The following is a 27,911-nucleotide window of genomic DNA, read 5'->3' on the forward strand; positions in this document are numbered from 1 at the left end:
GGGTAAATAGATGTTCTGTGGGCAGAAACCAGAGACCTGCGCGAAACGGACGAGTTTTCGTCCGATCCAACCATAATCTCTCGTTGGACGGAGTATATATGAGATTCCAATAAATGCACATCCTATGAATAAAATACCAACTATTTATTACAAATAGGTGCACAAATTATTTTTATTTTTACATAAATATTTTATGTTTTAAAATCCTAAACTCTTGGTAAAATATCTTAAAAGATACATTATTGCTTCTTACCGTAATGTAAATTTGTAAATTTTCAATTTATCATAATAGTAAACTCACAGGAAAAGAATATAAAATATAAACTTAATGTAACACTTAATATATAAATACAAAAAGAGCCTTTTGTCTTCAAACTGCAACGCTGTTTATGAGAGAAAAAGATATTTCATCTATTTCATAAATAATAAAGAATTCAAAAGATAGATTTATATGAAAATTAAGAAAAAACTAAGAAAACGATTCATCGCCTGTACAATTATTTTTTTTCATCAATTTTGACTTGTCTATTAATCTATTTCATGTTTCATATCGTGTGCATCTCGTATTATATCTATTCTATATATATATATATATATTCGGCATTTTTTACATTCCTCCATAGTTTTTCAAATCTAGATAGTAATAAAGAAACAAAAGTATAAGATGATTTCATTAAAACATAGTTGATACATAAGTAATAAATAATTTTATACTTTGCAACATTTCAAAACCAAAATATGTTTAATGTTTAAAGTTGGACGCATTTTTAAATCCAAAACTGGGATAGGCAAGAATCGTATCTTGCTTATAAGGCAATATACACAACACACATATATATATATATATAGATTATTAGATATTTGATCTATATTGTTACAATTTACACGATAACGATGCATTACATTGACAAAGTAAAATTGAGAAGGCAGCGAGAGACAAGAGACAGAAATTTTTCATTAATTTTGTGTGATAATAGATATTTTAATGAGATACATAATATATTCTTATATGAAAAAGTACTAACGCGTTGGCACTTTTGATAATATTCCTATAACATCGATAATATGTAATTTTCTACAACATTGATAAGTAAATATTGATGTTTAAAATTATGGTATATTAATAAATAGTTCGTGTGTGTGTGTGTGTGTGTGTGTGTGTGTGTGTGTGTGTGTGTGCGCGCGCGCGCGCGCTTGGGACAGTTAAAGGTAAAATATTTCAATTAGATAGATTGATTTCAGTGTTTAGTGAAATAAAACTTTTGTTTTTTTCTCCACTCGCTTATATATGCCCATTGTTAGTTTGATGTGTGATACTCTGTAGGCAGAGTTTTAACTCTCCATTACATTATTCATACATTATCGATAATATAGTATCTTTCAAGTGCCTTTCTTACATAATGAACGAGCTTACTTGATTTTATTCATTGGTCCCTCATTTTTAATCGCACTTTAAACAGCAGATAATCGCAATTTCATTTAATTTTACTTATTTACACTTGGAAAATCCATGTCTATTCACATTGTCTATCAAATAAATATATTTTTTTAACCGCATACTTTTTGGATTAATAATGTAAAAAAATGTTCGGTATAAAATAATATTCTTAAATCTAAGACAATATTAATATTACGAATACATTATGAATGATAAATTACACAAAAAGTGTGATGTCTTAAATTTTTCACAGTCTCGCGTACATGTACTAAAAATGCATTCAAAGTATGAAATATGTATCATATGTATGGAAGCAGATGCAAAATTTGTTCTGATTACATATTGAAATTATCAAACTGTAATAATCTACGTTTACCCCTGATTTTTGGGTAGCTCCTCAACACGAATAATCTGCAATAAAGTAAACTGAAATTTGATATTTTCTTATTTGACTCAAATAATATAAATTTGTTTTTCTTACAATAATCTATTTCAGATCAAAATAAAATCTTTGTAAAAGTTATATATTAAAATCAAATAAATAAAATATTCTACAAACATAAGATAAGCCCATTGGTCAATCTAAAGTCTATAATTTAAACATTGTCTCAGCAACAGTTAAATTACCTATAATGCACTTTACATGATATTAGCAAAGCAGTTATAGAAATAACAATTTTAAAACACATTTCATCATGTTTCAATGAATATAAATAATCAGTATATGACAATGGACGTTTTAAGAATGTTATACTGCACACGATTATAAAACATAGTCGTAATTATGTATGTAACATTATAATTGCATAGTTTTATCACATCTTTAAAGCATCTTTCTAAAGAAACGATTATAAAAATTTTCGAAGAATTTTATAGAAAAATGGAAGAGCATGTCTTTTATCATGTATATAATAAAAAAATTCAATAGGGTCTGAAAATTCTTCGCCAGTGTAATATCTATTATGTCTTTTGCCTCAATATTTTCATCGCGTGTACATGTATATAATTGTTACACAATCAAAAGGTAGAATAAAAACGGATTAAATTAAAACATCCGTATATTAAAATAAAATTAAAATATGTAAAAAATCTAAAAAATAATAACAAATGGCATAAATGTTATAATTTTCCGTACGTTAGTTCTTTGTTACTAAAATATTACTTAATTACTTTTTTATTTTTATATAATCTCTCTTTTTCTTAAATTAAATTTACTTTATATTCCCCGATGAGTTAGCAAAAATCCAAGTAAACGTGAAATATATGAAATAACACGATGTTCAATATCAAAATATGCAAATTCACCAGTTTCTGTTACACGTTCGATTTATGAAATCGCAACATACATGGTACGTATACAGAATATAATAAAAATGGTGGTTATATATATATATATATATATATATATATATATATCTACACAGAAATAATGGATAATATACCGCGTATTCACTGAAACAATTATGAAGCTTTGTGTAGATACCTGTTACATGTTCACTGAAAACAATACGTTTAGATCTAGTGCCAGATCGCCATTTTTGTTATATTCATATTACTAATTTATATAGAGAAAAAGAAAAGGACACTTATTAAAATATAGGGACATTTATGTGACAATAACATGTACTGATGCATTGAAAATTAAAAAGAATCGATTGAAATATGCATATAAGTATATATGTATGTCTGTGTTATTTATCTATGTATCTATGCTTATGTAATAAGCATAAATGTATGCATATTCACATAAATCGATATTACACAATGAATTTGCGTAATAGTAAAATATTGGAATAAAAAATTTCGTCGGTTTTTCGATTTAAGTCTATTTAACATCAATGTTTTGTACCTATTCTATCGTTTAAAATACACATAAAAATATTTTGTCAGTGACGACCTTTCTTTGATCGCTTACGTTTTTTCTTTTTTGTAGATGCAACAGTAATATTTTCATTTGTTTTAGCAGAAGTTTCATTCGCAATTTCAGAAGTGTCGGTCGTAGGATGAGAATCTGTCTTTTCTTTTACAGTACTAACAGCCATACTTTGTCCCGTGGTATCTTCACTTTCACTTTCAGCATCGCTTGCACCAGTGCCAGTTATACTTTCTACGTCTTCTTCCGCATTGCTTAATTCCAATGATATAATCTTCTCCCTCAAGGTTTCCACCTAGTTATAAAAATGTATACATTGTAAATCGTAGTTAATTTTGCGCAATACGTTCTGAATTTATAAAGGATATATTGCAAACAGTGCGATTACAATTTTTTACAGTTTATAACAGAAACGATCCAAAAATCTCATGGTATCTGTAGAATATATAAATATATTAAGATTTAAGATATATATATGTATACAGATCAAATAACATATCAATTTCCATCACACGTATGTGAAGACGTATGCACATACATCAGCCATCGCTCTTCATTTCTGTACTTGTAGACTTCACAGAATGAGATTTTAATTCCAATTTTAATGGAAAAGATATGTTAAGTAGTTGCCCTAAATGTTTCTTGACATTTTTTACACTTTCTTTAGGATAATTCTACCACATCTCTACATGCAATAGAAAGCACATCAAGCATAAGAAAATATGAACAAAATAAATCATGCGCACATTACATATAGATATAAAGCCATGAGCTTAAAACCATATACATAAAATATATAAAAACCAAATTACCGATGAGTTCAGGAAAAAGTTGTTAGTGAGATCAGTAGAAGTAACATTCATAGTTCACGATGGTGCGTAATGTACCATCGATGTAAGCGATGGAATCTTGAAACAATAACACAATAATAATTGAACAAACAGTACACAGATGTTATATAAATGCACGAAAGCACAAGAGAAAAAAAAACCTTTCTTCTAATATTTTTCGTAATGTATTTTTGTAGCGTAAACGTGTATAAAATACGGTGAATTTGGGTGATGTCGCCTTACACTTAGGTGCTTTTCAGCATTGTATCTAATGATTTATTTCCTACCGTTTACCTAAATAATATTATCGACAATAGTTTTTTAATCAATCAGTTGTCAGACAATATATGTTAATAATGTATCGTAAGCTCGCGAGTATCCCAAAACATGTGCGATCTGGCATGGAATAATCCATCTATACCCGTAAATGAAATAAAAAGATTTAAAAAAAAACGGATTTAATTAAATATATACGGTGCACTCCAGAGATAGTTGCAACAGTGATAATTTATAATTGTGCTCTTTATTCCCTTCATTTATGTAATAAATGTGGTACTTTGACGCCAAAGTCGCTCGTGCCAAATTTTACAAGTATAATACCTGCCGCTCAATGAGCTTCTCGACGTATTCGACAGTTCGTACACGACGTTCGCCCGTCACCTCGTCAAGATATTCCTCGGTACGCCGAGTGACCTTCTCGTCCACTACTTTCTCGGATTCGCGTATCTCTTTAGGAGGACCCACTTTACTGCGCACAGCGAGCTTAGGAAAATCTGCGCTAGACGGCCGTAACGTAGTAAACTAAGGTAGTAAAAGACAGACAAACGGGAACCGTTGTAATAACATGATTTTATCCTTCATGAAGGCTGTGTGTTAGTTTAGGCGAGCAAGACAGCGATTAGTAAACAAATGGGTTAAACACATAACTTTGAAATAATCAAGCTTGCAGATTAATTGTCTCTCTTGAAGATTCTTGTTATACATGTTAAATTATATAATTAACTTTGCCCTAGGACACTAGACTTCTAGATTTTTACCTCGACTGTTTTCTCTTGATCAGGAGCAGGATCGGTCGCATCAGTCGCATCACGCGTATCTTCTTCTTTATTAGCAGTGTCCATTATTTCACTCATCTTTCTGATTACCATCTGTGCCTGAAGCGCATCCTATAAAAAAAAAACGCGCAGCGTATTATTTTATTTAAGACGGATCTATTATCATAACATCATGTATTTATCGATACATATAAATGTATAGAATCTCTTTTAGCTTTACCTGTTCGAGAGATTTAAGACGCGCTTGTCGCCAAGCAGCACGTTTTTCCGCTCTAAGTGCTCGTTGTTCCGCAGGGCTTAAAAGGTGTTCCTCATCTTCGTCCGAAATAAGACCCTATTATTAAAAGAAAAGAAATTTTGAATTTCAAAAATGACATTGCACGATTAGAGTAGATACAATTACGGTAATTTATATAATTATGTGCTAGTAGATCAAGCGTAAACGACTTTGAATATATTAAAGTTTTATTTATAATTTTAATTAAAAATCCTACATCATACATTATCGTTTATCTAATAAATAAATAAAATATTAAATAAATAAGTATTGAAATATAATACCTCTTGTATTAAACGTTCTTTCAAACGACGTTCTGCTTTTGCTGTCCGCACGCTGCTGGGAACATTCTGGATAAGAGGGATCGAAGTTCGCGAGCTCAGTCGGCTACTGCAAGGTAACGAGCATGCATTTTTACCAATGATATATACGCTACATGAACTTTAAAAAGTAAAAAGGTAACATATAAAATTAGTATTATTTAGATTTAGATTGTTCGCATTACAAATGTTGCACAAATTTGTAGCGAGTACATGTAAATGCGTTGTATCTATTTAAATATTGTCAGAGACAAATTGTGAGTTGCTGCTACTAAGAAATATAATTCAGTTTTTCATATTTTTTATATTTATAAACAGTATTAACCGTTTAGACTATAAAATAATATACTTCAAATGTAATTTAATCTTAAAAAGTATTCTTTCGAAATAAGGAATGATTTAAACGTGAATGTTGAATCTTACTTAGGTCGTCCATTATCCTGATCATCCATTGTATCTAAATCTTCGAGACCTTCGTTTTCATCAAGTTGTGCCCATGATTTGAGTTCGTCTCGCGTTAAAGTTGCAATTTTTTTTTCTACAAAAGTATAAGGTTTTTATAATTATTTTCAAGCATCAAAATAAATGACGTAATATAAAATGAAAATTTGGTACTTAAATAATATAATACAGAGCTACATATATATTTACAAGTAAGAGCTTACCTTCTTCTTGTCGCATTTTTTCTACTTCGTCCTGACTTAAAAAACTGAATATTTTATCTGTAATATATACACATACATACATTATACGATTATTGATTATTAATCATGTAATTATTATTCGATTAATTTATTTAATTATTATTTAAAATCGCCATGTTATAAGCATAAAGTATATAATACATAAAGAATATATATACACAAACAATATATGTATATTCTCACCTGGTTTAGGCGAGGGTTTCAAATGTTCTTCCATGGCACTTTCGAATAACTTCTTTTTATCGCTGACTGACATTTTCGTCAATGGTGGTGTTGGAGATGAAGTTGGAGATTGCTGTATTTGTAACATTTACACAAGTAAAATATCGTTTGACGTATTTTTTTTATATAGAACAGTTGTAAGCGATAATTATTTCAAATAAAAGAAATCACGCATTGCATCTATCCTACATGCTATAAATACATATTATAAATAAAATAGACAAGGTCAGATTGGTTTGGATTAAAGAAATTTATAGTAATGCTTTCACAGGATTTAATTAATAAAATTAATTTTTTAGATCATAGCAAAAACTTTGTTCGTATGTTTCTACTTTCACACACGCACATACACGCGCGAGCGCACATACATACATACATATTAATATGTTAATTAGTTAGACATGCTTTTGAAACCCACCTCAACCTGAAAATTTCCATCAACAGAACGTGCTATCTGTCGCTTGCTAAAAGAAGCCGAGATGTCAAGGTTTTCCCAGTATTCGGGAGCAGTTAGAGGTGTTGGGGGAAGTTGGAAACGTGCAGGTGTTTGATGGGAAATAACTTGTGGTAGGGAAATAGATGTTTCCTGCAATGGCCGAATTGATTGTTCAATTTTAGATAATGTAGGCTTAACATGGGACGGATAATTGATGGAATCAGAACTTTTTTTTAAAGACGGTGGCAGATCGGCAAACGTAATACTGCGTTTTGGCAAAGATTTTTTTTTCGTTCGAGAAGGTAAAGTTTGCATAGAAGTAGAACGTTCAAAATTTGCTGCCTTAGGAAGATCAGGGATCGTAGATGACTTGGACGAAGAAAAATCCTTTGATGTTCCAGATGTCTCATTTGTTCTTGACTGGGTAAATAACATGGAAAATTATATTAATTACTTAGTTAGTGGAACATGGCTTAAACTGAAATAAAATAAAATGGTTCATCTTAAAGTACTCAATTACATGCAAAGCAACCAACAACATACTGCTATTTAATTAATATATATTATAACACAAAATACATATATACTGATTATGTTCCAACACCACCCTATTAATCTATAAAATTGTAGTTTATGAAACGCTTCTTCAATTTCTTTAACGATAAAATCGTTATTTACTTTTATGTGATAGATAAACGATAAAATTAAAAATAATAAAATGAAACATTAATATAATAGATCATAAAATATGAATATCCTTAAATCCTTTGATAATTAGACTTTAAAACAGATTTATTTCACAAATGCTACATGTCATACAAAATCTATATAGGATTTAAAGAAGAATTTCAAACTTCTTCGTCCGATCATCTTTTTTGCTTATGACTGTCTATACGTTCAATAGTGTATCTTTTAATTGTACTATTATTGCAATAAATCATGCAACGTTGCGCATAATTTAATTTGTAAACATATGATCGGTATGTTAAACACGTTCTTTCATTTTATAAAGTTATCCTATATTTGTACCCTATTCATCGTACGTATCGATGTAGTAGTGGAGACTGTTATGTACCTCGAATACTTTGGGACACCTAGCTAGTTTCGTCTCACTGTGTTACCCTGCGACTTGCGACCGTTCACTGTAGAATAATTCAAAGTGTATGTGTTCCATTTCCCTTTAAATTACATATTTTTCTATGACATTGAAAATATATTTGTACCATTCAAACGTAGAAATTTGTATGTTATATTTACTTTTATTGCTTCACACCTACGTCACTTTTGCAATACTTAAGTAAATCCAAATAAGCATATTTGGGAATTTTTGCTTTGAAACAATCTTCGATCTTTATATTCGATCTTCTTGAAGCTACTGTTAAAGAACAAAAAAGTTGTATGTTTTTGTTCGAAAGCCATAAAAATCTCATTTTATTTATTTGTTGGACTATAAGAAAAAGGACGTAGACAGAAAAGAATTTGATTCTACAAAAATTGTTTTGTAGAATAAACAGTCTCCTCTACTGTAGGATATTATATGAAACAACGTAGTATAAATCGGTTTCTTTAAGTAAACTATCTTACAGTAAAATAATATACCCTCCAATTATAAATACACACACATATATATATATATATATATATATATAGATGTATATTCTCTTCCTATCTAAATATATATTTATGAAAAAAAAGTATCTTTATCTTAATGTACATTTTACAACAGGGATAACTATAACTTTCTGAAAACTTTTGTGCATAGGCAGATTATTTTAAAAACATCCAAATTTTATTCCTACGCCGATCAACTGGAACTTTAACATTAACATCTTTCAGATATCTTTAAGTAAATATTAGCTTATCTGATAGTTTGTAATAATATATAAACATCTGGTCCATTAGAGTTATATGAACATATAATGCTTATAGAAAATATATTGATACATTGATTCAAATTTCAATAATGATATGACTTAATTGTAGTACTAATATACTGTCAAGGTTATTAATAAGTCTAACTGAGACAAAGGCCAATATTCAAAACACGCTCATAACATGGTTATAACTCTTAACAATTTAAGATATTTTTCTCTCGTCAAGGTTTGCACGGAAAGTTAGAACGGAATAATAATAACATCGTTTTATAGAGTTAAATAGTTAATCATGCGTATTTACGTTATTATACCTTTTCAAAACAGTCGATCTTGTCTGATATAAAAATGATAGTAATTGATAGTATAAACTTCAACTATTTTTTAAAAGTCTAAACTTGATCTAAATCAATTAAATAAAAAGTTCAGTAGAAAAAAACGACTAATGTAAAAGAAAGAAACATTACAGTCAAAACAAAGAATGTAATATGTCATAATACTTACTATATATATACGTAATTATGAATTAACAGTAACCGTTAAATAAACCATAATCATTTTTTTCAGTGCTCTCTATCATTAGAAAACGTAAATACGTAGATATGTAACGTTGAGTACATAATAAAATTTCATTATTTAAACGACCGAAATATTTACATTAATGGAAAGATTTTCATTAATCCGACTAGAAAATTTCTAAAAGCTTGTGTTTATGTAGACTTTTGTTATATTAAAAAGTTAATTCTTGTATCACAAATTGCCTATTTTTAGTGGTCATTCATTCGATAGCTGGGAAAAATCACCCAATGATTAATCGAGATTAACTGTAGCAATCATATCTTATATGTATCGTACATTACCAAATTCACTGCAAACGAATGTATGCATTAATATGCAAATGTTACTTTTAAAAAAATCCCGTTAAATATGAGAAATTTTTTACTACAATTTGTCTAACTATCACAGAAATATCTCTTTTGTTATTCGATATCTATGAATAAATGAATTATATATATAATATATGCATACGCACACGCACGCGCACGCACACGCACACGCACACACATATATATACGCGTAATCGGATAAGATCACATTTACGCGTCACGCTCTTTTTTAAATCCCCATCCTGTTTTCATCAAAGCAAAAAATTAATTAATTATATAGATTCAACCCAATCATCAGCATATTTTCAATAATACTTAATGTTGTAATGGCAGTATTAATAACAAATGGAGTAACAATAGCTATGCTGTGTAACAGTAGACATATAAAAATGCAATAAACCATGATTATACGCGAGTTAATGCCAATTCTTAAATTCTTAGAGAATGTTTTGTTATGGCATAGTCCTGCGGAATCAGAGGCATGGACGCAGACACAGGAAAAATGAGTAGAAAGATGAACGACTCACTCCTGTTAGAGGGCAGCCAAAGTAGCACTATCATCTTCCACTGTCTGTAAACATGTGAAATATCTCTCTTTTTGGCGCTCAGGAGATCATGCGATGCTAAAGACAACTGTACATTTCATGCGCCATTTAAGAGTACCTAATAAAATTATGTGATAAGTAGATCATATTTACATGATGATTTACAAATTCCATGAAAATGTTTCGGTTCCTATTGCGAACAAATGTTAATACAAAAAATGTATATAACATTTAGAGGCTTGAAAAGATTATGTTAGGTCGACAAATTATTTTCAGATAAAACCTGTGTGAGAATAAGTTCATTTAAACGTTTCAAATTAAAACATTTAAACATCTTCTATTTTAAACGTTCTTATTTTATTAAAACTGAAGCTACTATTGTTTCATAACAATAAAATTGTTCCTTAATAATAAAGAAATTTCTCAAGAAAAAATTCTGACAATTCAATTCTGTGAAAAATGTAACAAGCATTTAAATAACTTTTAACATAATAAAATATAAATAAATTTTTTTTCTTCTCTTCCATTCCCCCCCCCCCCTTTCTCTCTCTCTCTCTGAATTTTCACATTTTATGCAGAAATGCACATTCGTGTGCAGTTACATAGTATTGTCAGAATTAAATTTAATAGTATTAGGATGTCTCATATAAAATAATGAGCTGACAATTAATTTAGCTATCAAGTCTAGTTCAAATCTCTCTGGCAAATTAAATGTTTTATAACAATATTATAAATTCTGTCCATTAATTTATACCTCTCTATCTCTTTCCTATGTTTAAAAATTTGCACTTAATAAATAAATTTAGATTTATACGTATTTTATTTTGTAGATTAGCAGTAAAAAAGTGAATAAACAGAAAAGGACACAAAATATACATTATTTTCGTGCAGAAAGCCATGCAGAACATACAAAAGAAAAGCAATGTCAACGATAAAATAAGATTTATTAATTGTTGACTATTAGATATAAAGCTATTAGAAATAAAATTATCCCATGCAATACATCATAAAAAAGTCACTATATTGTAGATACGTTATTTATTTATATGTAGGATAGAATTATGAGTAAGACAAAAATATTTGATTTGTTTTTATTACAATATTTAACCAAATAATAAACAAATAAAACTATAAGAAATGCGCAAAATAAACTACTAAAAGGAGTGGTGTTGAATTCTTTTTCAAGTAAACATCACAAATTAAACAAAAAATCTATAAGGAAAAGATGATTTTGGGACATTTAGTACATCACGTATATACAAGAGACACGCTACATGTACTGTTAAATCTGTTAAAAAATATATAATGTAATACTTACGTTATTGGGATTTTGAGGTGCTAGTGTATGTTTACTCATAACAATCGTGGTAGTTTTGAGATCTTTAGTGCCCCCGGGTGATTTTGGTGGTACAACCATATCAACAGGACTATTTGATTTGCTTACTAATGATTCTGCCGCACGTACAACGTCCATTACCTATATCAAAGCCAGAATCAGGAAGTATAAATAAAACAAATTAAATTATCACATATGACCAATTTAGAATTTCTGAAAATACACTGGTACAAGTCTTTGTAAATTACATTCATTTTATAAAATAATTGTATCTTTTGCAAAAATTTAAAAAAAATAATAGCTTTCTGTGCAGTAGTCGCTATACACTTTTGAATTTAGATCGTAGCAAATAAAAAATTTCGAAATTTTGTATTAAAAAAGCATAAGAATTCACAAATTGCTGAAACTTATCGTGTACAAATAAAATAAATAAGTCTTACTTTTTCAGGCGTGGATTTTTCTCTTTGCTCTACAAGCGCACGTTCTCGTTCTTCTTGTTCCCAGGCAACAAGTTCCGCTTTCATCTCTTGTTCTTGTCTAAGAATCGCAGCTTCCTCATCATCTCGGTCTAAACTGGATACACTTTGTGACAGAGATTTAGTATCATCCGTAGTTGGATCTCTAGTTTCGTGAGACCCTTTAACTCCTTTATTATCAGATAATGTTAATATTGATTCAACGTCACTTTTATCGTATCCTTTACACACAACCAACGTAATAGTATTCCCTGAGCAGCGAAGAATGTTGACTGCTTCTTGATGAGTTGCACCTAATAATGATGTGCCATTGACTTCCAGTAACCTCATTCCAACCTATTATAAAATATATAAACTTAAGCATAAATTAAATATGTTAAAATAAGAAGATATAATATGCAAATATTATAAATATATACTTACCCTCAATCGTCCGTCCCTCTTAGCTGCACCGCCCGAATTAATCTTCGATATAAAAACGCCCTCATCGGTATGATCCAAAGGATTGCCTTTCTGCCCTCTTCGTCCTCCTTTAATGTGCATACCAAGCTTCTCACCTGCTTCCTTTGTTATTACTAATTCCTAAAACAAGTTACATCAATTCTCTTTATATAAAATAGTTTACTATTTTTTTTGGTTTTAGAATTCTTAGACTATCGCATAGAAATATAAAAATAAAAAATATTACGCACACACAAAACTATAATATTTATTGTTATTTAACTATAAATAGTCGTCTTTCATTTCAAGATATACTATTGTATGTATAATAAATTATTTAATTTCAGTAATGAAATTTATTTGCATATTTTAACAGTATTCTTTAAACGAGCGAGTTTTAGAGGAATTCAATATTAATATTTGAAAAACTGCAGAAACAGGTCAAGTACGATTAAATTTCTGTAGAGTAAAAGTCATATTATTTTTATTTAGCATTTAATACTAGTGGCATGAAAGCACGGTGAAGCATAAAAAGCATTTGAATATAAAGTGAAAATCTCTTGTACGTATGTGAAATTGCACGGCATAAGCAAAAGCGAGTTCATTCATTCATTATAATATAAAAGTGAAATGTGCAGCCTTGGTGTAGGGATAAGCATAAATGAGAACAAAAATTACGCTCATGTCAAATGCATCGAGTACTTACTGTCACAGGAATGTACTCTATTTCGACCAGCTTGTGGGGCAAATTATAAAAAAAAAACTGCATTAGGTAAGGAAATGATCACACGCTAAAGCACCGAGTGCTATTGTGTTCACAACAAGCATTCCTTGAAAACGTTAGTAAAATGAGAAAAAAAAATTTTTTGAAAAATTATTTATTTAATAAAATGCCTATAATTCTAATTGTAAGCATAAAAGTTAAAGTGGCCTTTTCTCTAAGGAATAATTTCTCAAATGTGCACGTGTTTATAAAAAATTGAGAATAATAATTTAAAAATACTAAGAAGTCTTTGGTACTAATTGTGTTGCATACTGAATAAATATTTCAAAGATGCTAGTAATACTACGTATACTTTTTTTAAAGAAATACAAATCATCGTATATATAATATAAACATAAAATATGTTTGTCAAGTGACAAAAAGAATATGTGTTATTTTGTAATATATAACTGCACACACATAAAGTTATATTTAATTTGTAGACTTACAGCTCTATAAGCATCACTAACAGCTGTTTAAAAGCAATGTCACGTTGAAAATGTAAGTGTATTATTTACCTGGTAACTTTCTGGAAGTGGATCATGTTGAATGGTAAGCACGATCTGATCGCCTGGTCTTAAAAGTTCCATTACCGCTTCTTGATGCGTAGCCTTTGTCACATCTGTACCATTCACCTTCAATATTCTGTCACCCATTCTCAGTTTACCGGATTTGGCTGCTATGCCACCAGGAACAACCTGGCATATAGACATATAGTACAGTTATATAAAAATAAATACCTACATATGTATACAAGTATATAAAAAGTAATAGATATTCCACTGTAAAGTAAAATAAATAAAACTAGAGTACTAGACTCACTTACGTGAGATATAAAAATTCCCGGTTCCTTTGCACCGAATGGTGTACACGAGTGATCGGTCCCCCCTATGATACTGAAGCCTAAGGAACCTTCTTTCACAAGGACAACATCCTAGACAATAATTACTAAATCAGTTGCACATTCAAATAAAGGTTTTAATTTTATAAAGTGCCAAAGATTTTAACCAGAACAAAAGTTTAGAGTGTATAATATTTAGTATGTGAAGGATAGAACAAGCTATGGATTTTTATAGACTTTTTACTAAAATAAAACAGTGACAACGATACTTCTCCACTTACTCTATCTTGTTAAGAATGGTATGGGACGAAACAAATCTTTACACTACTTACCTATTCCCATGTCAGAAGATAAACAGACTGTGATTATCATAGTCCATCGATAGTTATCAAAATTGATTCTAAGGTCATCCCATTAATATATTCTTTTAGATAATTTTACAAAAATATAGGAAAATAGACATAAGAGAGAAATATAATTGAGCAAAAGTCCACATATACGCATATAAAGAAATCAGTTAAAAAGATACAAATGTTCAAACATGCATAAAATAACTATAGTGTAGTCTTCATTGTCTACAGTACAATTTTCATTTTTTACGATAATATTTCTATGTATAATTATTTTTTTTTAGATTGCAACTTTGCCTAAATATTTGCTTAAATATATCTCAATTACGTCTTTAATTATGCAAAAGAAAAAGCTAGGGAGAAAATCATAGGAAAAAATGATAATGTATAAAAAGAATGAAGATGAAATCAATTCTTTTAGTTATACTTTTTTGTGCTGTCTATATTTGAAATAAAATAAATTCGGAATGTTAAAATAAGAATTCAAGAGAATTTAAGAATATGTTTTTCATTAATTTGGAATTGATTGTCGTTTTGAGCAAATTTGATTAAGTTTCAGGTCGCAGCCAGTCAGGGAATAAGCTTTATGTAAAAAATTAAAATATTATTTGACAAATAAATAAAGATAATTAATGATCATTGAATATGTAAAAAGTAAAAATACAAATAAAAGCTTTTAGAATAAAAATGTGCCCAAACTACGTATCTAATTCCGTTATGTATATAATAAAATTAAGCGAAATTTTGATGAAACGGTAAATGTGCACGACAGAACATAAAGAAACGAGATAAAAAATGAAAACAATGAAATATAATGGAGCTTCTATAAAAGTAAGACTACATTGGCAATACATGTGCTATTTGATGCTTCTCTAACTAACAGGCACATACCTCGATAATAAGTGGTTGCATCAACTGGTTGTCAGTCACTCTAGTTACGACGGTCTCGGTGAGTGTACTCTTTGTGATGATCTCAGTAACTTTACCGAGTGTGGTAGGAGCTGGAGGAAAACTAACATCTCCAGGCAAAGTATCGGGCTGCTTTATCGTCACTGTCACAATGGGGCCTTGATGGGAGTCTGGTGAAGGCGAGGATGTTGGAGGTCGAAGGAAATGAGCAGGGATCATAGCTTGAAATTCCTCGTTGGTGATTGGCTTCGGTACCTGTATGTCTTCCTGCGGAGATGCTGGTCTAGGCTCTACATGAGGAGTCATAGCTGCAGAACCAGCATTATTTGTAGGTGTCGTCTGCGAAACACTATGTCTTGGAGCTGGCTGCGGATACGTTTGATTACTTGTCGGGCTGGGAGATATTGGTGAAACATTCTTCAAAGTGTTTCCTGAATCAGTTACACCATTCATTTTAGGCATCTCATTGACATCGGATTTTACGGTATCGGATAATGCCGGTGGAGAAGGTGGCGTTTTTGAAGTGGGACTCGGTGTCAATGCTTTGTCGGCATCCATGGAGCGACGATATCCACCGTATCCAGGTCTATTTGCCATATAACTATTAGGATTGTACAGGCCTGTGTAAGGTTTTGGTGCGCCTATAACACGCGGCGATTTTTCAGAAGGAGTTACAACGGTGGTGAGATTAGCTTGAGAAAGTGGTATTTCCCGTTCGACTACTAATCGAACAAATCTTTCTAAGCCTGTAAGTAAAGCCACTGCTTGTTCGTGTTTCGCTCCTCTCATATCTACTCCATTAATCTGCAAATTACAAATTAAATCACAAAAATTTTTAATTTATACATTAAATTTTGTCGTCTAATACAAATTTAATACAGATTTAATGAAGAAAGACTTACGGATATTACTTTGTCTCCAATTAATAATTTACCATCTTTTTGGGCAACTCCGCCGTCTGTTATTCTCGAGATAAAAATTGCCTAAAAATATGGTCGGTAGTTAATATATAGTAATTAATCGCACTTAAAATAGTAAAAAATAAATTTTATTGTACAAGTATTTACATCGCTATTATCCTTAAACGGTGGCGAACCTTCTCCACCGGCAATACTAAATCCAAGCCCATTTTGGTCTCGTATTAACGTTGTGTGAAAGAGAACGGATACCATAGGTTCATTGTCTTTTACAGCCATTATAGGCTCAGGAATCTTTTTCGTCTGTGACGTATAATGTATATCAAATTCACATCGTTAATGTAGCTTATTATAAAAAAAGGTATGACATTTAAAAATGCTTAAAAACACAAATACGTTACCTTTCCAATTTCATGAGACATAGATGTGTCGCCATTCTCTAAAGTATGTGACAATGCTGTAGATGAAACGTAAGATGTTGCACTTGGTGCTCTACTTGTACTTAAGCTAGAGCATACGGAATCTTTTCTCATTGGTGCCTGAAATAATAGACAAAAATTAATATTAATCTTGCTTATTTGAAATAAAACTTATAATCTGGCAACTAAATTAATGTGATATTACCTACTGAAATGAAAAATAATAAAACAACTATTTTATACCTGTTCATATGGCGGAATAATCCTTGTAACTTCCCTTATGACAACCAACACAAGTACACGTCCACACGCTTTCAATACTTCCACAGCATCATAATGGTCTACATTTACTACTGACACTCCATTTACAGATATTACTTTATCTCCTATCCTCAAACCAGCCAAGTCTGCGGGTCCACCTGAATAAATGTATGGAATAAATTATCATAAAACATAATAACATATAATAAGCGAATATTTCATAACCATAAAAAAGAAACATTCATATGTAACGTGCATCAATGCGATAAATTCAAAAATTATTTACTTGTAAATAAATGTTTACCTTCAGTAACTCTTGAAATAAAAATCCCTTCGTCATCGCCTTTAAAAGGTGTCGACCCAATACCACCAGCTATTGATAAACCTAGTCCACCTGTCGTTCTTTCTATATGAATTTCATATTGCTCTTCCCGTATTTCCAATGCTGGTTCAATATCAGAAGTTGCATCTACAATAACAAGTCTTTAATTAACCATTGTTGATGCCATTTAATAAATATATTACCTTGCTGTACGTATGCTTGTCAATATTTATTTTTACCTTTTCTAATCCTTTTATTTCTAATAAAACATTTATATCTTCTAGGCATCTTACTTTAAGTGATTTATCTTTCATATAAAATAACTTTATTTATATAAAAAATATCACACATATATATGACAAGTACACTGTTATAATTTATCAACTTCCTAACGCGTACTATTCAGAGACACATTGATAACTGAATTAGAGATAAGACCATATAGGTAGGGTAAGAGATATATCTTATCATGTTCCCTCCTCTACTATGCGATAAAATCAAAATGATTCATATACTAAGAAAATCTTTAAAATCTTCTATCATCATTTTATAATAAAAATGAATATACATATATATTATGATAAGAAATGTCTCACAAAAAAGCAAATCTATTAGCGTAAATTAATAGCCATAATTCTAATAAAACTGAACAAACAAATGTTTAATAAAATAGTTTAAATTATTTTATAAATAAATGCAATATGCAAATTGTTAAACTATAATGGAACTATAATTCTATTTCAACTTAATTTTTAAATTTACCTTGACTATGCGTGTCGAATGTTTCCATAGATTCTACTTGTGATGGTAAAGATGTAGAAGTCTCATCAACTTTTTTTGTAAGTGCCTATAAAAGTATAAATAAATGTTAAATGTTATCGATTATACTTGTATATAATACAAATATAATATTTATATATGCATACACGCGCGCAAACGCGCGTACACGTACACGCATACGCACACGCGCGCGCGCGTTGTCAAATATGATGTAAGCATTATATATTTCTTTAACAGAGAGTTAATTGTTAGTACATTAAATATTTTTATAATTATTACAAATAAAAGTAAAATTCATTTATTAAATAATATATAAAATATCAACCTGCGCAATAATGGAAGCAACTTTTTCTTTATCAATTGCGGTATGAATGCGTTTATTTTTCAGATGATGTGGAGTGTCTCTACGTTGAAGTTTATTCGGTTTATTTGAATCACAAACATCTTCGTTATTTGCGTCTTCTACAATACTAAATTCAACGTGTCTTTGCACATCTTCATTTTCCGATTCTTCATCATCTCTTTCTTTTGATTCTGGTACAGAATTTTCAGTTCTTGCATTCTGCGAAAATAAGCACTCTTAATTTAGTAAGAAATGAAAAGACTTTATATGTATAATTTCTATATATTTTTATATAGATAAATATACGAGAATACAAGAGTAAATTATAATTAATATGTACATTATAATGCATATAAACATTTTTATACAGACATTTTGTTTAATCAATAAGCACTCTTTACATGTTAAAAATTAATACAGTGGATAAAAGATAATATCTCGTGTATTTATTAGAACAAGCAGATTTTTCCACAAGTTACTTACTGTGTAAAATTCCGTGGAAGATTGAATGGGAAGATTATTTGCTTCCTTATTAAGTTGAATATCTGTGCCGACATCAGCTTCGATGTCAAGTGCTTGCATTTTATGATCATCTTGTGTAATATTGCATTCTACATATTCTTCCTGCTCAGAAACACATTGCGGCATGTCCACTGGATTGACTGGTGGTTCTGATTCTGTTTTATCTAATCCAAATGTTTGAGAAACATCCTGAAAAAAGTTTGAACAAGATTATTTTACAAGATAATGCGAAATAAAGTCCATTAAGAATGTTATAAAAAGTTAAGAACGTACAGTTAAAGTTTATTCGACAAATTAAAATATACTAGAAAAAGAATAAATTAATCGTAAGACTTACTTGTTCATCCGTAGATTCCGATCGACTTTCACTTTTTCCTTTGCTAAATAACTTATGCGCTTTAGCTTTTAATTCTTTTGGATGTGGTGTGTTTTGACGTATAAATGGAATCTATTTGTTAAGATAAATAAAAAAGAAAAGATAAAACAAAAAATAATACAAACTAACTTATAAAAAATTTGTAAATCAATAAACCCACCTCTTTATCGGCTTCTGGTGGCTCGTCAGTGAATTTCACAGAATGCGTTCTTGATGCTTCTCTCTCTTGCCAACCTTCATCGTCGCTACTTGTCAGCTCACGCATTTCACAGCCTTGAACATTTCTCATACCAACTAGCATTCCCAATCTACCTGAATCTAAAGAATAAAATCTGCTTATATTGTATACTGGTAAATGTGTAAAAACCAAAATAAATAATTACATAAGTTCTCATCAATCACTACATAAGGATGGCCATCTCTTCCATTTAACTTTAGACTTTGACTTAAAGATTTTCACTTTTACAATTATATACACCCGAGTTACAGAATTTACATACTACATTTCCGAATAAAATTTTGAAAAAAAAAAGAAATAAAATAAAAAATAAAAATATTTAATTATTTATTTTGCACTGTGTCTCATGCAAGTCAGTGTATGCCCTTTAGCGCATACTGCGTACATCTGAATAAACTTTGTAACATTTTTTCAAATAAATCTATCATTATGTTATACAAGATTAAAATATCACTAGACAAATATTTTAAGATAATTTACAGAATAATCTCCAGATGAGAAATCAACGAAGTAGAATGATCAATTTAATTACTAACCATCAGGATGAAATTCCAATTGTGGCAAAAGAAAACACGTTAATACTTCTTGTCCCGTTTCCTCATCAACATCTGTTTGGAACGTTAACATTGGTTGCGCTTGATTTTCGCTTAACCATACCGCTTTCAGATTCAAGTTGATTAAAGAATATGGTAAATAATGTAACCTGTATAGCAAAGTTTAATATATTAATAAAACAAATTTAAAAAAGCGTATACCTTATCCAAATGTAACATTTTTATATATCTCGCTCTTCTTTTATATTTATATCTTTGATAATAATAATAATATTAACAATAATGTGGGTGCGAGAACCAAACTACAAAAATTATATACCTGTTGCCAGATACATCTAGAACATGAAGAGTAGTACACTGTCCCACCTCAACCGGAAGATATTGTAATTTGTTATCTCTTAAAGATAACACACCCAACTTTTTCAGATTTCCTAAAAAATAAAAAATAAATATTAAATCGGATTATTTAAATTTTGTTCTCTTATAATTTAAAATTTACTTTTATACATTCAATATTGCACAATAAAATGTACATCATATATTTTACCATCTTACCAATTTCTATCGGCAAAGATTGCAGGCTATTTCTATCAACATTCAAATTATTTAAATTGTAAAGTTTGCCTATAGACAATGGTAGCTCTAAAAGAAAATTCTCTGTAAGAATTAACTCTTGCAAATTCTCGCACCTAAAACATACAAAACATAGGCAAACTTTTATCTCCAACTAATATCTTATCTTTACTTTTAAGATTATGTTAGATTTAAGATTAAGGTTAAGTTAATGTATATAAATTTAGATTTTATACGGTTACCTTCCTATATTTGGATTTAAGGTAGAAAGTCTATTTTGATCTATTTTAAGAATAGTTAACTTTTTCAATTCGCCGAGTCCATCAGGTAACTTTTCAATAACATTCTGTGATAAATGTAAGTCTGTTAATGATTCCAAACCGCCAATCTCATCAGGAAGATCCTCTAGACGATTTTCCGAAACATCTAAACACGCCAATGTTTTCAATTCACCAATTTCGGGTGGCAAGTGTTGCAATTGATTGTGATCAAGCCATAGTTCTTGTAGCGCTGGTAATTTTCCTATATGCGCAGGCTAGAAAGGGAATGTATAATGAAAATGATTATTTCTTCTCATTCTTTCTTTTAATTAGTTTGACTAAAATTTATAACTAAAGTTAGTTTAATCAATCGATGTAAAACTGTTAAATCACTGAAAAAGCAATTGAATAATTTAAATAGAAAAAAATTTGAAGTTTATCGATCTTACGCGGATAATATTTTTATCCGTAAGATATCTATGCTAAGAATCCATTATTAGAGCAGTAAAAAAAAATAAATATATATATATATATATATAACAAAAAAAACATTTCCTTCGAAAGATATGAGCGTTTTCATTCACTTGCGTTATTAAAAATCACGATAAAAAAAAACGCAAAACTTACCAATTCCTCGATCTCATTGTCACCGAGATCCAACCGTTCGAGTTTTAAAAGCTGGGAGAGCGTTTCAGGCAAGGATTTGAGCAAATTTTCTCTTAATTCCAGTGATTGTAGTGCCTCCAAGCTACAAAAGAAATATACATTTTCAATAATTTATAAAACAATAAATAAAATTATATAGCAATACCTGATATATAGATTATTGTAGCTTTTTTGAGGGGTTTACTTTGATATTACCTTCCAAAATCAGGTGGCAAGTTTGTAAGAGACATGTCATTAAGTCCAAGTATAGTTAAATTTCTTAGCTGTACAAATCCTGCTGGAAGTCTGAAAGGAACGATCAATAAAAATTTATATTGCTTTGATTGAATTGAGAAATCCTATCTAAAAAAAGGCAGAAGAAAAGTAGAAGAAAGATAAGAATAATTGAATAACCTTGGAATAGGATTACTGCTGAAGTCTGCCACCTGTAGCGCTTGCAAATTCTTGATATTTTCAGGAATGTCCGGTATATCTACAATATTATAAAGTATAAAGTAAGATAAATCTCAGTCACAATGATTTAATTCTCTTTCTTAGGCACGCAATATTGCCGTCGCGCGTGCAATAAACGAGCAAGATTATTTAAATATATTGAAACGCAATGTCGCTTATTTTAATTATTTATTCAAGAGAGTGATAGCCTGTTAAGAATTATATTTCCACAGAATTATTAATAATTTTCATAGAATTTAATTTTCACTAAAGAAAGTATTCTCTCAGCTCTCTTTACATACTTTCTTAATTTCAGCCATACTCAACATTTCGTAAAAATGAGAAAAATAAATAACGACTCGACTCGTTGCTCCGCCGCGCCGCCGCGTGTTTCGCTTCACATCCAGAGTGGCTCCGTCATATCGCGAGAGTCAAACGCACCGCGATACTGACATTACTGACGAGAGGAAATTACAACAAAGCGTGATTCCGCTACGAAAAAAGAAAGGAAAAAAAATACGTCCGCGCCGTGACAACTTCTTTCAGTCGTCGACTTAAAACATCACGCAAAGTCATTATACTGTAAAACGTTTCGACAAAAACTTGAGACAAAGAACGTTTCATAAAATTAGACTAAGAAAGCTTATAAATATTATTAGAAATATATAATTATTAAATAAATGATTTTGAACATGAGTTTTTCGCGCACGATACCTCATGGATAAACTCTTATTCGTTAAATTAGACGTTGTTAAAATAAATCTAATTATAAAATGGATAGTTAAGAAATATATGAACGCTCTAATTATCAGGGGACAAGCCTGAATTTTCTTTGACATTTTATTATCGAAATAGATTTGATATTGAAATTGAAAAAGTTGCCAAGCCGAGTGTCGACCCGCGGTGAATTTACACTATAAATAAAGAACTTGTGTAGAAAAGGCCTGATTCTATAGCTATATGGATGAATGGAGATGCGAGATGCGACAGTCCAGGATCCAGGGTCTCCCTAGACCAGGGTCCGTCTAGGACGTATTACCCCCTTTTTTCCCTTTTTTATACAAGTGACGTCGATTTTCATATGCTACTGCATCGTGGCTAGTCAGCGGCAAGCACCCTTTTGATGCAACGGCAATAAACATTATAAATAGCTCGAAACGTCCACCCTCGGCCTTTGTAATTTACCTCAGAGAGGTGACGGGAGATCGTTACTCTGTTGCACGTCGTGTTTGCAGTGTTTGCAGTGTTTGCACGTCGCGAGCTAAGAGAGTCTACGTAAAAGGACGAGAGAGGACAAGAAGAAATCTCGCTAGTCGCTATTCGTTCTATTTCCATTTCGATTCGACTGTTAAAACTGGAACTGTATTTACGAGTTCCATTCCATCTCTAATTCGATTCCTAAGAACAATCGGCGAGTAATTTCCGTTCGATCGTAAAATGAGTACAAAACGAGGCCTAAATATGCGTGTGGAATTCTGAAAATTCAAATCAAAACTACCAACAAAGATATCTTTTCAAACGGGAACAACCTTGAGCCTTGCAGGATCAAATTATATCGGATCGGCTCGATAACAAAGTTTTGAATACAAATGTACAAATGTATATGCACGAGAGACGAAGGAAGACTAGAGCGTTTGGAAAGCGCACGGCGAGCTCGCAGCTAGCAGCTAGCAGGCATAGATCTATAAGAGCAGTCAATGGCCATCTCGAGCGAGCGCGGTAGCTCGTAGCTCGTAGCTCGTAGCTCGCCTTCTCGATCCGAAACCTGTTATGATTGCGCAATTTTCACCCTTTACGCATTCAAGCAAGCGACGGAGTTTTGTGTTTTGTGTTCTGTGTTCTGTCCTGCGTGCTGCGTGCTGCGTGCTGCGTCGCGTGATAGATCCATCGCGGATCGCGGCTATTCATCGCGCGCTCATTTTACTGATGTTACAGCGTGCGGATTCCAGATGAGTCAGTGCCAACGAATGTGCGGATATTGTTGCAAACGGAACTAAATACGTAACATCTTTCTCAATGCATAATTGATCGTAAATCGCCTACACTTACGCAGATAGCAATGCTATGCGTGCACATACGCGTACACGCGGCCTCCGTCTATCTCGTGTTGACTTGTGTTGACTAGAGAACGGCGCGGCGCGGCGTGTCGCTAGTCATTTCAATTGTAAACGATAACGCTAATATAAAAAATGTTTGTACATACATACGCTGGAATAAGTGATGATAAATGTCAAAATAATTCTTTTTTAGTCGAGTTCGGAACTGCTCGCGATTCGCGATCAGACTCCGTTTCGCACGCTGAAAATTTATTCAATTCCAATTTTGAGATCGGTAGATCTTACAATTAGAGGCTTAGACGAAAAGAGTCTGTTACATTTGCGTAAAATTTTCGCCAACTAGATATTTTTTTGCAATCACGTGGGAATTACGTTATCTTTTGACGATTTTGATAAAAGGTAAAAGTAAGTGCCATTATATGTAGATATATTTGGTATATCATATATCGTATAGTCATACAGAAAATACTGAAGCAACGTAAAGTAAAACATGCAACAACTGCACGGTCAACCCGGTCGACCGTGTAGCCGATGCCGGCGATGCCGCCGTTGCTGTCGAATGTCGATAAACTGCGACTGCCGCCGCGGCGTGCTTCTCTCTCAACAGTCTCAACCTCAACCAATCATCGCCCATCGGCAGCACTATAATATAATATAAAAATTAAAAATCTTTCTTTAGAGTTCGCCGAGAGATATCCGTCAAGTCCGTACGAGAGACGAGACTATGCATTGGAAATTAAGGAAATAAGGATCAATCGAGGATCAATCAAGGACGGATTAGAATTCGACCAATCAACCAACCATTTGACAAATCGGACTAAAATCAAAATTACCCGGTTCACCCGGTTGGTCGAATTCTAATTTCCAACTCGCAATTTTCCATCTTTGCGGCGTAGCTCGATAGTCTCGATAGTCTCGATACAGACTATAATATACTCTGACATATTTGTTACAAATACGCCAAAAAATTCTATGTTTTTTCAATAAATATCAATACGCGGTACAAAATCGGAAGACGTATATCTATATTCATATTGTATATTTTATCATATAGTCGATGTAGTCGATCGAAATAAATTTTAGTGACCAGTACGTGTGACCAACGTCACCGAGTCGCGCCGTGCAAAAATGCAGTTTATCCGGCTTACCGGTGTAAAAGATACGGATACCGTATATGGTCTATTGGTCTCTAAAATAAAATTACCAGATCCTATTTTCTCTTATCGTAATCGGAACGTCATTCCCTCTTCTCCTCGCCACCGCACCGTCATTCCTTCTACTTCTACTTCTACCTGTACGCGCGCACGCATAATCGAGTTGGTATTTCTACCTGGCGAGACCCAAAAATATCAACTCGCCGAATTTCAAATATATAATTCGTAAACGAGAGAGAGAGAGAAGACACGACTCGACGCAACGCCAACAGGTAGAACGAGAAGAGAAAAATGTGAAATAAATTGAAATACGTTTGAAAAACAGAAATATTCACGACGATAGGCGCCAGTGACAGGCGGGGCGACTCGGCTAGTCGGCTGAGTCGGCTCCGCTCGGCTCAGTTCGGCCGGTTCGGCGTTAACGCGATGTGGCGGATTGTGATTGTGGCTTGTGGGCTTGTGGCCGCTGGCCGTTCAGGTTCAGGCCCAAACCGGCCAGGACGTTGTGGCGTCGGTAGCGGACGCGGACGCGGACGCGGACGCGCTTGACGCGCTACGGTGGAGGATACGATGAGAGGAAGCGAAAGAAAATACACCGTTACACGAGTTTCATTACTTTCATTAACGCGTAGCCACAACGGTTGCCGCGTCGAATATTATAAGTACAATGCGAGATACTCCTCCAGTAACTTTGCCTTCTAACTTTGTAGATTGAGTCAACGCAACGATAGCGATAGCTACGCTAGTTACGCGTTCAACTCGAATCTCGATCCTTCTTACCGCTAAGTCGCTCTATCGCCAAATCGCTCCTTTACACCTTACACGCCTTCTTCTCTAGAACAGTCGCGCGTCGACCGGACCGGCAAACGTCGAAAAGGAAACACCGAAAAAGTAGGATGCAATACGACAATAAGAACGACAACGACATATCAGGCGTGAGACATCGTTAACGAAGCTCTTTTAATAACATTAATTACGATTAATTGCTTGAATTCCTAGACGGCCGCGGCGTTGACGGCGTTGACAGCGTTGACGGCTCGGTTGCAATTATCGCGCGCGCAAATAAAGCAGCACGCCCTCTCAAAATCTCTTTGTCACAGTTTAAAATCCATATCGAATACGTTTCTCACCATTCCTGGACACGTCCAACTCGACGAGATTTTCAAAATTCTGGATGTCTGGTGGCAAACGATGTATCTCATTGTCGCTCAGGCCAAGTTTTCGTAGCCTCTGGAGTCGGAAGAAATTCTGAAACGGTGAGAAATACATTAGTCGAGAGAGAGAGAGAGAGAGAGAGAGAGAGAGAGAGAGAGAGAGAGAGAGAGAGGGGGGGGGGGGAAGGGCGGGTATTCTCGATTTTCAATCGTCTAGGTCCTAGCCGTCCTAGGTAATTGGATATTTCGCGTAAAGCGAAAACGGAGAGAGGAAATAAAAGTAACAGACATGCATGAGTAGAACGCGTTTTTCATCCAGATTTCATCGAGTCGCCTTCGGAATGATCCTCGTCGTATCCCACGGATACACCGGCAACGCCGACGAGACTAGACTAGGAACTAGGACGTTAGGACGTGACAAATACAACGGTAACAAGCGTAAGAAAGAAATACGTGGAAATGGAGGGTATACGCGTGTCGTGTCCCCTCGTGTGAGAGATGGGCGATAAGAGTAGGAGAGTTGAGAGTTAAAAGTTAGAAGACTAAAGATTAAAGTTGTACGTGTACGGCACATTATGACGCTTACTTTTGGCAGATCACGGATATGATTCGCGTCTAGCAGAAGCTCCTCCAAGCTCCTCGAGTATCGCAGGATATCGTCGGGGACGCACGGCAGAGAGCAATGACGCTTGTCAACGTATTCCACCTGCCTGTTACACCCTTTAAAAATCGGAATGCAGCGGAACATGGTACACTATTCGACTATTCACTCTGTTGATGCTGTTGATCACGTTAAAACAGCACCGAACATAATTATCCCGTGGATAAAACGGTCTCGCGCGCGCGCGCTCTTATTCGCACATACTTCCATCCGACGACCGACCACGACCGAACGACGTCGCGTGCGAGAGGACGGCAGGACGGCAGGACGGCAGAACGGCAGAACGCACGATTTCACGCCCTACTCGACCACTCTGCTGCACTCTGCCACTGTCGACAGTGTCGACCACTCGGCTCTCGGCTCTCGGCTTTAAACTCGTCACTACTCACTCGGCGTTCTCACTTCTCGGGACTCGGGACCTATACTTGGAGATCTGACGTCATCACGACACCATCGACGAACCACCGATGGCACCGATGGCACCGATCACGTTGTTCGCGTCGCTCCCAGCACTCCCAGCTCTCCCACAAGCTCCCAGCTCCCAGTTGCTTCAAAACCACGCGAATGAACTACGACTACGGGCGTGTGCAACACGTACGTATGCATGTATGTATGTATGTATGTACCTACACCTGCCTACACCGCCTT

The 27,911-nt window shown here is 32.8% G+C and overlaps 1 protein-coding gene across 8 annotated transcripts; it reads right to left on the minus strand.

The window, feature by feature from the left end:
- Positions 1 to 125: 125 nt before the first annotated feature.
- Positions 126 to 27,907, minus strand: Scrib (scribble planar cell polarity protein). 8 transcript variants are annotated; one of them, XR_011719113.1, is made up of 36 exons: positions 27,189 to 27,907; positions 26,579 to 26,696; positions 22,199 to 22,277; positions 22,001 to 22,090; positions 21,767 to 21,887; positions 21,122 to 21,414; positions 20,862 to 20,995; positions 20,626 to 20,737; positions 20,289 to 20,455; positions 19,675 to 19,832; positions 19,476 to 19,586; positions 19,100 to 19,327; positions 18,599 to 18,835; positions 18,256 to 18,340; positions 17,476 to 17,640; positions 17,154 to 17,329; positions 16,893 to 17,030; positions 16,642 to 16,794; positions 16,477 to 16,557; positions 15,557 to 16,378; positions 14,301 to 14,408; positions 13,993 to 14,172; positions 13,418 to 13,447; positions 12,694 to 12,852; positions 12,235 to 12,606; positions 11,777 to 11,935; positions 7,138 to 7,575; positions 6,681 to 6,792; positions 6,459 to 6,515; positions 6,217 to 6,331; positions 5,758 to 5,863; positions 5,417 to 5,530; positions 5,179 to 5,307; positions 4,742 to 4,942; positions 4,124 to 4,219; positions 3,470 to 3,606 (listed from the first exon to the last, which is right to left on the minus strand). XR_011719113.1 is itself a non-coding variant. In XM_071713287.1 (35 exons), the coding sequence occupies exons 1-35, from the start codon at positions 27,348 to 27,350 to the stop codon at positions 3,325 to 3,327; spliced, it is 5,919 nt and encodes a 1,972-aa protein (XP_071569388.1). In that variant the 5' UTR covers positions 27,351 to 27,907; the 3' UTR covers positions 126 to 3,324. The 8 variants fall into 8 exon arrangements, 7 of the variants coding, with proteins under 7 accessions (XP_071569388.1, XP_071569385.1, XP_071569386.1 ...); XM_071713287.1 differs by lacking the exon at positions 4,124 to 4,219 and having other exon boundaries at positions 126 to 3,606; positions 15,830 to 16,378; XM_071713284.1 differs by lacking the exon at positions 4,124 to 4,219 and having other exon boundaries at positions 126 to 3,606.
- Between the last annotated feature and the right edge of the window lie 4 nt (positions 27,908 to 27,911).

The sequence above is a fragment of the Temnothorax nylanderi genome, unplaced genomic scaffold (assembly GCF_030848795.1).
Source record: "Temnothorax nylanderi isolate EJ_2023f unplaced genomic scaffold, tnyl_v1.0 TNYL_tig0122_pilon, whole genome shotgun sequence".
Lineage (NCBI taxonomy): Eukaryota > Metazoa > Arthropoda > Insecta > Hymenoptera > Formicidae > Temnothorax > Temnothorax nylanderi.

What these genes read in the sequence shown, in the direction of transcription:
- Scrib (XM_071713284.1), bottom strand. Translation starts at nt 27,350, where the DNA reads ATGTTCCGCTGCATTCCGATTTTTAAAGGGTGTAACAGGCAGGTGGAA. An exon ending in CACTTCCAGAAAGTTACCAG is followed by an intron (nt 13,448 to 13,992) that starts GTAAATAATACA and finishes TTGCCCCACAAG; the next exon opens with CTGGTCGAAATAGAGTACAT. An exon ending in AAGAACGTTTAATACAAGAG is followed by an intron (nt 5,531 to 5,757) that starts GTATTATATTTC and finishes TTTTAATAATAG; the next exon opens with GGTCTTATTTCGGACGAAGA.